Genomic DNA, 16,083 nt, shown 5'->3' with positions numbered 1-16,083 from the left:
GAAATTCAAAGGTATGTATAGTACTTCTCTCCCTTTTATTTTCTAACTCTCTTTGGCCAAGTGAGGAGTGTTTTTTCTGAGTGATGTGGCACGGCCCAGATGTGTAGCTACCAAAATATGGGAGCACACTTGCATTTTCATTTGTGTGTGTTTCTGTAGTCCAGTTCATGCTGTGGAAAAACAATCAAATTAATAAACCAAGAAAATTCGTATGATTGCCTCTAATACTTAACCTTTACAAATGCCAAATTTGGGAAAATCTAAAGCAGTAACTATTTCCCTTGACTAAGGGCATTTAGATCTATCAGTATGTACTTCTAGTCAGGTAGTCCCAGAGCAATTAGTGTTAATATATTGTAAAGATATTGACTTTTTGACAAAGGCAGCTTTATGACTCAGCTCACCTAGACCGACATTCAAGGAAACTGAAAAGAGTAACATTCATCACAGCTGTCATCGTTAGGCTGGGCCAAAGGCAATCCTTTTAACTGGAAACTATCATGTAAAATAATCTATTAACTTATGCCCAGCAGCAAGATGTGAAGGAGAACCATTTCCCAACAATCAGTTAAACTAAACTTTGCAAGATTAGCCAATAATAAATGAGTTCTAGATAAACAAGTAAATATAGTATTCAAAACAATGCTTTCCTCTTTTCCTCTATGTCAAATCAGCTAATTACTTAAATCCACTTATGAAAAAAGCTTACAGGAACAAAGATTAAAATTTGTGTCCTGTAGTTTTCTGGCTTTGATGGGAGGAAGAAATCTTTCATAACCAGAGACAGAGGCATAGTAAAAGCTGGACTACTCCTACGCTTCTTTCTGAGGTGATCATATTTTGTTATGACAAAATCAATTACACACGGGATCACTGTCCTGGCAAGTGCCAGCTCTTTACGCGTGATAATTTTATTTCATTTTAATAAGCTGTATTCGCATAAATGGGAAATATTTTTCCCCCAGAATTTCTGTACAGAATTCATTTAGTTTAACCTTGAAGTCTCAGTCTGTACCATCTGAGGAAATGTCAGTCTGGATAATGGAGGAGCAGCAAGGGGAGATGCTCTGTTGGACCTCATAGTTACAAACAGAGAAGCTTGAAGGCTGGGGGCAGTCTTGGCTCCAGTGACTGCGAGATGGTGGAGTTCAGGATCATGAAAAGAGGGAACAAGGCAAATGGCAAGATCACAACCACTGACTTCAGGAGTGCACACTTTGGCATCTTCAGGCACCAGCTTGAAAGAATCCCATGGGAGACAACCCTGGAGAGAAGAGGCATCCAGGAGTTGGTTCATTTTCTAGAATTGCCCTTTCCAAGCTCAAAACCGGTCCATCTCCACATGCAGGAAATCAAGCAAAGACAGGAGGAGCTCCTGACAAAACTCAGACACAAAAAGGAAGCAAATGTGAGGTGGAAGCAGGGACTAGTGAACTGGGGGGAATACAGAAACACTATCTGAAGTGTAAGGAAGCCAAAGCCTGCCAGGAGCTGAATATGGCAAAAGATGTGAAGGGCTTCTACAGGTCTATCAACAGCAGAAGACCAAGGAAAATGTGGGTCCAGTGCTGAATGAGGCAGGAGATCCAGTGGCAAAGAGGCAGAAGTACTCAATGGCTTTTCCACCTTAGGCTTTACTGGAAAGACTGGTCTTTGGGGATCCCAGGCTCCTTAGACCCATGTGAAAGACTGGAAGAAGGAAGACTTACCCTCAGTGGAGCAGGATCAGGTTAGGGAACATTTAAACAAACTGGACATACACAAGTCTATGGGGCATGATAGTGTGTGCCCGCAAGCCAGCTGAAGAAGCTGGCTGATGTCATTTTAAGGCCACTCTTGATAATCTTTGAAAGGTCATGGTATTTGGGGGAAAGTTCTGAGGACTGGAATAAAGCAAATGTCACTCCTATCTTAAAAAATGATATTTTATTTTTTTTCAAGAATAACATGCTGGTTACTTCAGTTTCACCTCTATCCCTGGGAAGCTGACAGAGAAAAAACTTCTGGAAAACATTTCCAAACATTAAGGACAAGAATGTGATTTGAAGGAGTCAGCATGGATTTACAAAGAGGAAATCATGCCTGCCCAAACTGACAGCCTTCTGCGATGAGATGACTGGCCTCATGGACAACAGAAGAGCAGCAGATATTGTTGATCTTGATTTTAGCAAGGCTATCAACACTGTCTCCCACAACACTCCCACTGATTAAGTACAAGCTAGATAAATGGACAGTGAAACTGAAAACCAGCTGAACTTCCAGGCTCAAAGGGTTGTGATCAGTGCCAGAAAGTCCAGCTGGAGACCCATCAAAGTCCAGTTGGAAGCCTGTTCCAAGTGATGCATGCTAAGGGTTCATACTGGGCTCAATACTCTTTAACATCTTGATTAATTATCTGAACAATAGGATAGAGTACTCTCTTGGCAAGTTTGCAAAACATGCAAGCTCAAGAGGAGTGGCTGATATGCCAGAGGATCACACGGCCATTTAGAGGGACCTCCACAAGGTGAAGAAACAGCTTGACAGGAACCTCATGAAGTTCAACAAAAGCAAATGCAAAGCCCTGCCCCTGGAGAGGAATAACCCCATGCATCAGTACAGGTTTGTGGGTCAGCTGGCTGGAAAGCAGTTGCAGAAAGTCTCTAGGAGGTTGTGGTGGACACCAAGTTGACTAGAGTGAGCGATATGTCTTAGCAGCAACAAAGACCAACAGCCTCCTGTGTGGCATTAAGAGGAGTACCTGTCACCAACAGGTCAAGGAATGTGTTTATTCCCCTCTATTTAGCACTAGTGACACCACACCTGAAGTGCTGTGTCCACCCCAGGCTCCCCAGTACAAGAAAGAAATGGACATGTTGGAGCAAGTCCAGCAAATTAAATAAGGGATTGGAGCACTTGTCATATGAGGAGAGGCTGAGAGAGCTGAGATTGTTTACCCCATAGAAGAGATGGCTTTTTCTTACTGTCATCTCTGAGTAGTTGGGGGAAGTGCACGAAGCCCTACTTTCTACAAGTCTCATCAAGCAAATGCCATGCAAATGACATATTGTTCCTGTTGCAATTTAAATCAACAGAGCCATACCTTCTTTCCTGGTGATTAGATCTGTCATCTAAGTTTAGCCTAAGTCTATTACATCAGCAGCTTTGGAATGGTGAAATATCTGTATGGATGTTTAGACTTCACTCCAGCTGCTGCTTTTTTAGTGAGCACTTGTTTGCCTCCTGTGGTCGATAAGGCTTTTATAAGACAGACGTAAAATGGGCAATCAAAGGCTAGGTGAGGAAATCCAAATCAGAACTGTGAGAACTCCTGCCTACTGCTACTTGTTCATCATCCCAAGAGAGACAAAGAGCTTGATCATGAAAGAGGATCCAACTTTTTTTTTTTTTTTAATTAACATGAAAGTAACAGGCAGTCATCATATACATCTCTTGAGCCTAGGGTCTTGGGTATCTGCAGTTTCACTTTACAGCTCTTGGCCTTTCTGACTGGTAGTTTAGACTTCAGACCCTTGGTTTTCATTTCTTCCAAAATGTTGATGAAAACTTGTCCACTGAAGACAGAGTGAAGATCTTCACTGTATAGGGCAGGAGTGGGAAGTAAACCAACCAAAAGAGTGGATAACTGTATTTGACCAAAACTCAGCTATTTCTGAAAGGCTACAGAGGACTCTTTGCAGATACGTGCATAACACTGCAGACACTCAAGCGTGGTGCAAAAGTAATTTGTAGTAATATGTTGAGGGAATGAGGATGACAGGGCCAAAATCCTAGCGGAAAGTTTGTGCTAGTCCGTAGAATAGAGGTGCTGGTGGCATTCCTGGTAAAGAGTGCCACATGTGCTTTAAGTTCCTTTACTTTTGGTCAGAAACTGGGCTCTAGAATCTGAGGGTAGTGCCACTGAGGAGACAGAAATGCTGCCATGGCTGGTGGGAAGAGGCTGTTGCAGGTCGAGCTCTACTGTATGTTGTACCTCACCACCTCTACTACATTTTACTTCCCTTCCTTACCTGTATTTCGTATACCTGCAGATGAGTTCTGAAGGGATGTCTGATACTGTGCGGGTGTACTTTCTGCTCCTCCTACTTACATTTCCTCTCCAGGACTATAAGCTCCTGTTTTGAAAAAAAAAAAATCCTCCTTTGCTGCCAAACCCTCTTCCAAGAATCCTTGCTACTGGTGCTTGTTTGCCAGTCTTTCAGCTGTGTGTGCTTGTGTCTTTGGGCAGCTTGTTTCATTCAGATGTGCTGACACCTCTAAGCCAAGAAAATGGAACTGGTTGTTGTTTCCTCCTCAGCTAGGCTGGGAACTTGGCAAAAGGAATGGCTAACAGCTCTGTGCTTCTCCACTGACATTATGACCAAGAGCTGGCAGCCTGCCCAGGAAGAAAAAGAATAAAAGGGAAAATATTCCTACTGCCTGCTGCCATCAGAGGAGATGGATGAGGAATAACTGGAGTGTCTGCAAAACAGACTTGCTAATCTGGGAACCCAAGTGTTTGGGTTCTGCTATTTTTTTTGAAGATCCCTGTTATCCAAAACTCCTCCTCTGGGAAAGTCAACTCCCAGAGATCTCCTCCTTCAGTACAACTTTTCCCTTTGTCCTTCATTTCCTCCTAGTCCTGAGAAGAGGCAAATTACCCTCATATGAAGAAGAATCCCAGAATAATCTCTAGGGCATGTGAAGTCTGTGACTGGGGCAGGATCTAGTCCATTTGTTGACATAGGTTCCTTCAAACAACCTTCCCCTAAATGTCTAGATTTCACTATTCTGGCAAAGTTATGCTGCTGTGCTATCAGTCACACTGCTCTGCCTTCCCCCCTCACCCCTGCAATGATAGTTCCTTGCACATGTGCTTTTTTCCCATAATCAAAGAAAATTTGGAGTTTTCAGTAGATTCAGATGTGATCAAACTCAGTGAAGAGACAGGGAATCTCACTCTACTATTACTCTAACAATATCTGCTGTGAATCTGGCTTGAGGCTGGATTTCGGAAGGTTCAAGTCTCCATCAACTTCTCCTTACACTCTCAAGCTTTTCTGGGTATGCAACAATTTGATGGATAGGGGTGCCATATTATTGTAACAAATTAAAAAAATCATCTTGTAGCCAGAGGGATGATGAAAAAAACACAAGCGGATAATAACTGCAACCTGTTGTCTGTATGCAGTGTTGAGAGAAGAGAGATGTACGATTCTTTGCCCATACAGCTTATAAATTTTATGCAAAGTAGTCACAGAACAGACAAACAGAGGGAGAGAGATAATTCAACGTGTAGGGAACAGAGATCTGCAGTTTCCAGTCCCAGCTGAATTCAGTGAATGCAAACCAAAATCTTGTTGCTCTTTTTTTTTTTTAAAATATGTCCTTAGAGATTTTACATTTCCAAGCACCATGTGGCCGACTTCACAGTGCCTCCTACATTTTTATGCATGCTCTTATACACTCCTTAGCTACTCCATGGCCTCATCCTGAGGTCTCTATAGAAAGTGACAGATCCACGTTTGAACCATTTCAAAATCAGAAGGAAAGTGGATTCAGGTGAGTTACTGCACAGAGGAATGTTTTAGTTACTGGGTACTTGGTAAAAGTTAATGACCATCACTACTACCATAACGTTCCTGAATAAAATGAAGTGTGACAGCTCATTGTGGGTGTATGGACAACCTCAGTTTTCCCAATGAATTACATTCCTGGGCAAACTTGGACTTTGGGTCACTTATTCTGTAGATCTCAAATGGCCTCAAGCAACATCTAGATGGCCACATACTGAGATGATACACAGCTTCTGAACTTCTTTAAAAGGGGTCTGGGCAGAAGATAAGAGTGCCTGTAATATTTCAGATCTCACTGAGTTAAATGAGTGTACATGGATTGTTCTGTTGCATGTGTACAACAATTCAAGTTTCAGTTTTGTGTTACCTTGTATCTTATGTGCTAGTAAAATTAATGAATTAAGACCTAGAACTTTACTCTGAGATAGGTGACAAATATTACATATAGATTACTGTTAGGAGAATACATTGTGAGATTGCTCATGTTTATAGACATCAGTCACTGGCAGAATCAGGACTACTGTTGAGCATAGTGAGCATTCTGATCCATGACTCAGTGGATACCATTCCACTGTCAGTTTTATATCTACTTTATATACAATTTTATATACATACAGTTTATTTCCTCTATAATTGTCCATTGTGCTTTTCCTTCAGAGGGGAAGTTTACTCAAAGATTACGATATATTCAAAATCACAAATGGTATTTGTATAAGCGTTAGAAATATTTATCATATCTTTATCTACATTTGTTTCTTTTTTCTGCATTAGGCCTCAGAAGTTGTTGAAAGGTTTCCTGCAGATTGAAACAACAGAGAGCCTTGTATAAAGGACACCTCTATTTTACACGCAAGGAATGTTGCTTAATAGGTATTAACTGGAAGAAATATATTGTAAGGTAAAGCTTTTGACAGCCTACCAATTTTCTGAACACCCAGAGAGCATTTAATTTTTGTCTGATCAGAAGCACCTAATGTGACTGTACATGTTACAATGGAAACTTCAAGACAAAGCTTTGGTATTGGTGCTACCTGTATGTACCCTATAGCATCCAGTATGGTGTTTACCACTCTTCTAGTTTCTTGCTGCTCATCCCTGAACATAAGAGCTCGTCCACTTTTTTCTAATTTACCTTTCCTTTCAATCTGGAATGCTCCTACAGAACTCTGTACTGAAAAGGCTGGAGTGCAGCTGGACATGAATTTTTTTTCTCTTACCGGAAGCACACTGAAGACATCTATTGGGCAAAACATCACTCTTTTCTACCCAGACAGGCTTGGATATTATCCTTACAAAAATGAAGTCACAGGAGAGGCATTCAACGGAGGACTCCCCCAACTCTCGCTGCTGGAGAATCATTTAAAAAAGGCCAAAGAGGACATCCAATTCTATATTCCTTCAGATGAACAGTTTGGATTGGCTGTCATTGACTGGGAAAACTGGAGACCTGTGTGGATAAGGAACTGGGGATCAAAAGACATTTATAGACAGGAATCCATTGAACTGGTTCAGCAAAGAGACCTCAGTCTATCAGAAGCTGAAGCCAGAGCTATAGCTAAAACGGAATTTGAAGCTGCAGCAAAATCAATAATGTTGGAATCTTTAAAACTGGGCATAGAAATGAGGCCAAATCGTCTGTGGGGATATTACCTTTATCCAGATTGTTATAATTACGATTACAACCAAAACCCACATAATTATACAGGAACCTGTTTAGATATTGAAATAGAAAGAAATAATGAGCTTAAATGGTTGTGGGAGGAAAGCACAGCACTTTATCCATCTGTCTATCTAGAGACAGCATTAAGATCTTCCAGAAATGCCCAACTCTTTGTTCGCAACAGAGTTCAAGAAGCCATGAGAATTTCGTATGTCTCTAATTCTACTCATCCCCTTCCAGTTATTGTATATACACGTCCAGTATTCACAGATGTCTATGAGGAATATCTCTCCCAGGTGAGTGGAGCTAGAACTTAAATATTTTAAATTTAAGTGGAAAGAAATTACACTTACTTAGCAAATATGCCAACTTACATCAGAAAAAAGTATACTTTGTATAAAACAATAATCTACCAAAGAAATGTGATCAAATGGAACAGTAAAAGGTCTGTTGTTAAACCTTCCTCATGATATTTATCAAATAGTGTTTTATTCTCTGAGTAGTTCTCATGTTTAGCAAAATATTACAAAGTTATAAAGCATATTTAGTACATTAAGTCAGAAAAAAAAAATTGAGTAATCTCTTCCAAAGAGAATTAGTACAACTGGGCTAGCCTAATGTCTGCTTTTTAGGTTATAAGAAAAAGCAATAAGAGAGTCTTCCTTTTCCTTAAAAAGGGTTTAAATGCTAGTGAGAAAATTCTGTACTTAGTCAGGCTCTGGCTGAGATCTAATCATCTTACTGCAGTTCTGGCTACAATCTTCCCTTCATATTTTTATATATACCCACCCCATCAGAGATACCATCAATATGGAGAATCTCTTCCTGGTAATGCAGGCACTGAGGCAGTTCAGAGGTTGTGGTCCTGGTGACTGTGTTGTGTCTGGTGTTCTTGCACATCCTGGACACAGTGTCACCAGGCAGTGCCCCCAGACCATGGACACCTTCAGGAAGCAAGGGGTGCTGCCAGGGTCCTGCTGGGCCCCTATTTAAATCCTATAATCCTTACATTCTTCTTTTTCATGTGTTGTAAGTTGGTTTTGCCTTGTTCTTTTTCTACCCATAGTCCTCTTCTATCACAGATGGGCTTTAAGATTTTGTTAGGGTTGGGCTAATCCTGAAGTGAGAACTGAACAGAAACAAATTTCCCAGATCAATCTCTGTACAAGGCCAGAACTATTCGCTGGAGAAAAGAGATTCCCCTTGTGGAAAACTCCTTCTCTTGCTACTTTTCTGCTTTAGTACATTCTGACTGAAAGTACTGAAAAACTAAAATGTAATTAAAAACCAAACCAAAAAAACAAACAAAACAAAACAAAACCCCAAAGAACAAAACCAAACTAAAACCACAAAATAAACACACACACACACACACACACACAAAACCACAACAAAAAACCCCACAAAAACCAAAACCCCACAGGCGGCAGAGGCAGCATTACTGAAACCAGTTGCTACTAATGCTGAAAGGCCAGGAGGCAATACAGCAAAATATAATATTAAAAGGTTGGAGGAGTGTATGTCATATGACTAACCACTGGCTTAGTTTTACAGGCTTGTTTTTCTAACCAGATGACATATATAAAGTGGATATAGTTGGCAACATTTTCTGGCATCACCTTTGCAACTGAATCTCAGAATAAAACAGTGTAATTGAGAGCAGAATGTTTGCATCATGTATAATTGTTTGCTCTTCAAAGTAGTTACTTTGGATTTGTAGTTTAATCTATGCATTATACCTTTGGCCTTATGTTATAGCTTACCTACACTAGCATGATTCTTTGTACATTTCCTCTCAGGATGACCTAGTAAATACCATCGGAGAATCTGCTGCACTGGGCGCTTCTGGAATTGTGATCTGGGGTGATATGAATTTAACACAAAATAAGGTATGTTAGATTAATTACTATATGACATTTTTTAAAAGTGAGAAAGTGAGAAAGATATAAAGCATTATGGTTACCTACATAATATCTTCCACTTTTAAAATGATGATTCCATATTGCCAGCAGTCTTATCTAGTTAAAAAACAAACACATTTGAGGCTTATGAAGATTTTCATTGACTACACAGAGTAAGAGTTCAATCTTTGGAATACCAGTGTTGGTTCTGAGTAACTGGACAAGCTGCCATAATAACTGTAGGCAAGTTAGCATTTGTTTATTAATAGTTAATTTAAGGAAAGAATTCCTGTATCTTCATTAAAATCCAGTCATGAGATGAATAAAAGATTACTTGTGCTTCCCAGAACAATTTTTAAAAGATCCTTCTGCTTTTTAAAGTGGTGCATTTAATAGTTGAAATTCTAGGAGGAGTCAGTCTGTGAAATTCCAGCTCTCGTCTGTTTTGTATGTTGTAAGCAGCACTTTGATTGATTTCATTGTAAGGAAGACCTGAGTCAGAAGACAAAAAAAAAATCCAATTTGTTTCAGGAAGGTCAAATACATAGTTTGAGAAACATCGTTATAAGGGATGTTCAAATAAATCTTTCAAACTAGCTTGTTCATACCCAGGGAAGCTAGATACAATAAACAACTGTATGGGAAGACTCTTCTGAAGTTTTCCAAGAGCAAAAACCTGAAACTCTTCAGCACTGCTGGGCTTCCTGTGACAGAAAGAATGGCCAAATAAACCTCTACAGCTCTGTAAGGGTCAAAGACCCAAAAGCATCCCACTTTGACTCTTTTTTTGTATGTGCCTGCCTTTGAAAAAGCGCATCAATTGCACCTGAAGCTTTTCTGCCCATTACCCCAATGCCAGAACACAAATGAACAACAACTTGTATTGCTTGAATTTCGCGATTCATGTGAACAAACACAACTTTCCACAGTCCAGTCAGACTATGTATTTGTGCACTAGTCGCACCGTTTTTTTTTTTTTTTCACAGCTATCACAACTCAGTAGCCTTTAAGCAATGAAATATTTCTATGAGCCTTACTTTTGTGAGAATTGCATCAACCAAAATTTCTAGGCAGGGTTTTTATATATATCTAAAAGAAAAATACGAAACCTCATAGACCTCAGATTCATCAAAGTGACCTCCATGGGTGTAAACATTAGCCGTATCTATATGTGGTACTAGGCAAATGCCCTAAGCAGACACAGTGTCAGAAATAAAGAGTTCCCAAAGCCTCTGGTTATTAAACTGTCACAAGCAGATACAGAATATATGCCATCTTCATGATCGATTAGAATAATCAATTCTCTTAGCATACTTTCAATTTGACCATCCTCCTAAAATGCTTTCTGTTCAAAAATGCCATGAAGGCTCCCTACTCTTGCAGCCTACATATTCAGGTTAGGGGAAAATTGAAGAGTCCCACAGAGACGATTTGATAGAAAACCTATTTGTTCAGGCTGAAGACATGCGTTTTTTTTCCAAGCTCCCTTCAAACAATTCAAGACATAAAAAGGAACTTTGATCCTTCATGCAACTTCTTTAAATGCATCTGACTCAAAATACTACAGGTAATACACAGATAAAATGAAAGCTTAAAGTCATCTGCTTTCTGATGTAAGTGCTTTTTGTAACATCTCCAGGAACTACCCAACATGAATTTGCTGTGATTCTTGAACTATATAGCAACTTTTCAGATAAACTTGCTTCCAACAACCAGTTATAACTATTATCAAAACCTAAGGAGAAACATTCATAGATGTACACTGCAGTACTGTTATCAGAATGACAGTATTTTAACGTTTTCTGTACTAAACTAAGCAGATATGATGTGCTTTTCACAGAACACCTGTAGAACTCTGGACAACTACCTTAGGAGGACTTTGACCCCGTACCTCATCAATGTCACCATGGCAGCCAGAATCTGTAGCCAAGTGTTATGCCAAGACTCTGGCGCTTGCGCACGGAAAAAATGGAATTCCAGTGACTATCTTCACTTGAACCCTGAGAATATTGTCATCCAAATGACAAAGGATGGAAAATACACTCTACAAGGGCAGCCAACATTTCAGGATCTGCAAACATTCATAGAAAAATTTGATTGCCACTGTTACGCAGGGCACAGTTGTGAACCTAGAGCTGATATAAATGACATCCACTATCTCCATGTTTGCATTTCAGAAGATATTTGCATTCAGATATCTTCAAATTCAGTTTCTAATATAGAAGCCTCTGAAGAAAAGATCCCGTCTAATGGAACTATATTTTCATTTACCTCTCCAAGTAAGGTGACATTATCTACACATCCTGAAATAGAAGATTTCCAATATACCTTTGGAAATAATATACTCAATAAAACAGCTGCAGGAAATAAGAGTGTTGCAGCTGCCACTAGATCTGATTTAGGAGCAAATGATACTCGTACTTTCAGTAGTTCTTCATCCTATAACATAAGGATGTTTAATCTGTTTTGTTTAATTCTAATTTTGAGAAATTTAACATAAATGACCCATGAAAGTGAGAATATTCTCTTCCCTGTGCTTTAAATTCTAAAGGTTTTATCTACAAAATAACCATTCCTGAAAGGCATATGGTATTATCTGTATCAGGTAGCTTTTTCTATACCATAGGTCACACTTCAGCTTGAATATATTTCTTCAGTTTAGTTCTATGAACTACTATTTGTTGCAAAGATATACTGGTCTGTATATACTGATTATACCATATGAAAGGATAATCCAGAATAAGGGACATTTTTTGATAGTTTACATTTTTAACAGTTATATTTGAAAAAAATATATTTCTTGAAAATGCTGTTTTGTATACGCCAAGCTAAGCTAGTTAAATACATCTCAACCTGGATTTCATTGAGTCTCAGCAGTCAACAGGTTTGATGCTCTATGCAGGAATTCCATTCCATATGATAATTAGCTCTTAAAAATATTTGTTTTAGCTTTAGATCTGTGGGACTTTGCAGCATAAAATGTAGCTGATTAATGTAACGTTTCTCCACTTTTCACAGTATCTACAGGGGCACTGTGATTTTTCTTTTAGTTAAATATGTTCATAACTCTCCAAAAGGTTCTAACTTTAATGTTGACTTCAAATATTACAGCTTGATTATTTAAAATTTGAGCTGTAGTGGTTTATCCTTCCTTCCCCAAGCCCTCCCGCTTATGTCAGATGTCCCCTCCTTGGCTTTCAGTTTTTTGTCTGGCCAATACTCGCAATTCCTCTGACCTCCCACTGCACTCCCGGCCGGCACTGCTCACCACTCCTAGTTTCTCCAGCCAGCCAGCCCTAGCAACTGGCTAGGACTGTCCGTGCCATTTGGGCCAAAGCCTGTGAGTGTGAGACCTTCTCTATGCCTGAGTGTTTGGTGGAAGCCAGTTTGTTCCTTAGGAAGACTCGGCAGTGAAGGCTGCAAGACGCATTGATACTGGGAACCCAGGGCTCCCTTTCTTCCCATCCAGTCCCCATGATCCCCAATCTCAGGACCACCTTTTTGATCCAGTCTGCTGATAGAACTAGGACTATTTGCTTAATATTATTTCATTGCCAAAAGCAACGTAAAAGTAGCAGAGATACCTCAGAAGAAAACCAATCCTAGATTCATATCAAGAGTCCCGTTATGATTTATGTATAGTTAGTTTAATCATTTAGAAGAAATTAATTGTAGTTCCTTTGATAAAATATCCTTTCCAGATTATTATGTCAGATGTTTAATAGATGGCTGGACTTCTGATGGGTGAAGAGTGGCTGCTGGCATGGATAGATTAAAAAAGTTTCCCTAGAGCTAGGCATGATCTGCATAAATAAATCACTACCTTCTACAGATATAACCTGCCTCAATAATGAAAATACCTGGGATTTCAATGTAGTAGCCCTTATTTATGAAAACTTAATACTTTAATTTAGCAGAAAACACGTATTATATCCATTGCCTTTGAATTTATAGTCATAACAGATGTGCGCAAAAATAGCTAAAGGCTTTAGATTCAACAAGGAGAAATAATGTTTTATGGATTTTGGATAACAAGTTATCAAGAGGAAGTGACAATTTTCTCATCGCAGATATGGTGTTGAGTCCACAAGTCAAAGCTATTTCTGCCACCAGTGTTCCAAGTAGAATGATAAATAAGAAGTATATGTGTAGCAGACTGTCTAGCACAAAAGAAGCCAGCTGTTTTGATCACCTCTTTAAAAATGTTGTTTCTTCACTGCAGCTTTGATTTTAGTTATTTGATCTTGGGTAAACAAAAGTCATGATTATGTCTTCTATATAATACCTGTACCTGAAGTACCTCCCTTTCATACTGGATTTGTGATAACTATCAGAGCATTTCTAAAAACTGGAAATGTCACTGCTAATGCCTTAGAGTATTTTGTATAACTCATATGGAGTTTTATTTTTTCAGCAGAATGCTTTAACATGGTTAAAATTTTATGTTGGCACACATAATTTGAGTTCAAAACACTGCACTGCTTTGTTAAATCACAAATTGGGAAAGTCTCCTGAGGTTAGGCTTGTTTGTATCTAGTGCTCTGAAAGACATTGGATCTGTAGCACTTCGTGATAAGGGAGCTTGCAGCTTCACAAAATCTGCAAGTCTTGCCATAAATAGTTTTGACTATCAGCCACGCAATAGCATGCAGAGCATTTGGGATGAGGAAAGTGTGAAATCACCAGAAAAAGAGGAACGAGAAGTTAAAATCACAGAAGAGTTGAGACAGAGCACCCAGGACCTCCCAGTGGATGCAGAGGAAGTGAACTGGTAGGTGAAGAGTGAAGCAGTGGGGAATGTGGACAGACCAGTCCCTTCCCACTCAACAGTTTTTATCTACCTGCAATTTAATACCAACAACCTTTCCCTGAAGCCCATTGTAAAGATAAAGTAATACAATAACTGACAGGGTAGATAAGACCTATCCATCTGATCCCATCTCTTTTTTGCTGAGAGCCATCAGGACCAGAGAAGTACAAGTAAGATGAGAGGAAAGCAGAATATTGCAATGAACTGTCCACAGAAACATGTCTTCCTAAGCGCCATCCATAAATATGTCTTGTGCTCAGATGCATGGTGCTTTACCAACCACATTTCTGCTGTTCATTTGGGATATTTATGTTACCTATATGTATCTGCAATTCATGCTTTAAGTCCTACAGACTTGACCTAGTGAGATTCAGGCTGCCTTCTGTGTAAAATTACAGTATTTTCCAAATATATTATTTTGCTCTGTATTATATTTATCTTGCCTATATTCTATGCTAAAAAGTCACCATGGAGTCAGCGAGTCTCCATGGAGTGAGCAAGGAGAGAAAAAAAGGAAAAGGGGTGCTATGCCTTCCATTGCTGTGATTGTTTTATGTTCAAAGCCAAACTTTTATTCTCCCAAAGCATGCCCCCCCATTCACCTTCCATTCACTGCATTTCTTGGAATCATAAGTTGTCTCTGCAGCCTTGTAGTCTCAGTTTTTTATGTTCTTGTATTTTTCTAAAGATTAAATAGTAGTGGAACATTCATTTCACTTTGCCATTCGTTATTTTATATTTCTACCATCCAGGCAGAATTCAGGCTGGCCGTACTCAGGGAAATGCTAAAATGGGCTTGATGAAGTAGTCTAAATGAAAGCTGTTTGTGCTTCAATGTCTAGAAATGCTGCTTCTCTACTTGAAGAATTTGGAATGTGTGCTGCTTATTCTGGGAAACCCAAAGATATTGGTACTTTTAAGAGAGATGCCTATTGGCACTCACAGATTCTGAACAGAAGTAAAATCATAGTTTAATCCCTGCCTTATAGCTTCTTGCTTCTCTGTATTAACAATAAGAACATGGAGAGAGATTCTGAGGGATAGGCAAAAGACCACTTTGCAGACAGCCTAGGACGTGACTAGCATCTCAAGGAATCCAGCAAAATTTGCTCTAATCCCTGCATCACACTGGGACATCCTGTTGTATATATATCAGCAAAGAATTGTGTGGAAGATTTCAGACCTGTGCAATATGCATCAGACAGCTCCTAGGCACAGATTAGATTTGTATGTGTACCTATCCATCACTTTTCAATACAAACAACAAGACAGCAAAGACAGTCACATCATTTTGAAGCATATTCAGTTATGGCACACTGAGGACCTTTTTAAAAAGACAAGTAAATTCCACCCCTTCAAGCATACACACTTAAAACTTACTTGAAAGGTTTTTCACAGCGTGCTTGTGCAAGCCCCTGTCACTGGCAGATACCTGGGCTGCCAAAGCAAAACAGCATTCACAATTAGGCTTGAGATTTCAAGACAGTCATGAGTTTCATTCCAAAGAATAACATTGATACAAAACACTGATTATTGCATGCCTTCAAAACAAAACCAAAAATAAATGAACCAACCAACTAAAAAAAAACAACAAAAACCCCACCCTGCTTTACTTAACATGATTTCACCTTTCTTAGAGAAATTTATTTTTTTTGTTGTTTCTTCTTGGCAGTTTTTCCTCTTCTACTGAAAACCATTGTATAGGTGGCTGGAAACAGGTTCAAAAAGCTTATTGGTCTAATTTCATCCCTTAATCCTTCTAAAAGTTTCCTGATACGTGGCTATTCCAGACCCTTCAGTCTATTTTTCTGGAAAGGCTACATAAATTTAACCCCGCACCATGGAATTTTTCATCCTAAGTTTTTGTGTATACCAGTCAATTATTGGGGTCTTCAGAGAACAGTTCATTTTATGTAGGTGTTCTGAACCTTCCACGAGTACTTTTCATTGTCAATACTACTCAGGACTGTAAAATCTTCCTGCATTTGCTGTCTCCTTACTACATATGAGAAAGTATAATAAAGGACGAAGAGATAAAGAGCACCTATCAATATTAACATCCTCAAGAGAATAACTCTGGATTTCGTTATGTTTGCTAATGTGTTACCACCATCATGGCATATTGATCACAGTTCTCCTTAGCCAGCAGTAATTAGG

At 39.2% G+C, this 16,083-nt stretch overlaps 1 protein-coding gene across 1 annotated transcript in view; it reads left to right on the top strand.

The window, feature by feature from the left end:
• LOC309436622 (hyaluronidase PH-20-like) overlaps positions 1–11,616 on the top strand; it is a gene marked incomplete at its 3' end in the record, with an annotated part of 38,235 nt that extends 26,619 nt beyond the window's left edge. Inside the window, exons 2-4 of the mRNA XM_082045922.1 lie at positions 6,327–7,511; positions 9,015–9,104; positions 10,957–11,616. Coding sequence (XP_081902048.1) covers positions 6,549–7,511; positions 9,015–9,104; positions 10,957–11,616 — 1,713 coding nt within the window. The 5' untranslated portion in view covers positions 6,327–6,548. The remainder of the gene's footprint in view (positions 1–6,326; positions 7,512–9,014; positions 9,105–10,956) is intronic.
• Between the last annotated feature and the right edge of the window lie 4,467 nt (positions 11,617–16,083).

Source organism: Streptopelia decaocto (assembly GCF_964273445.1).
Source record: "Streptopelia decaocto genome assembly, chromosome: 1".
Taxonomy (NCBI): Eukaryota; Metazoa; Chordata; class Aves; order Columbiformes; family Columbidae; genus Streptopelia; species Streptopelia decaocto.
The sequence above is the reverse complement of the archived record's forward strand: the minus strand, read 5'-3'. Positions and strand labels throughout refer to the sequence as shown.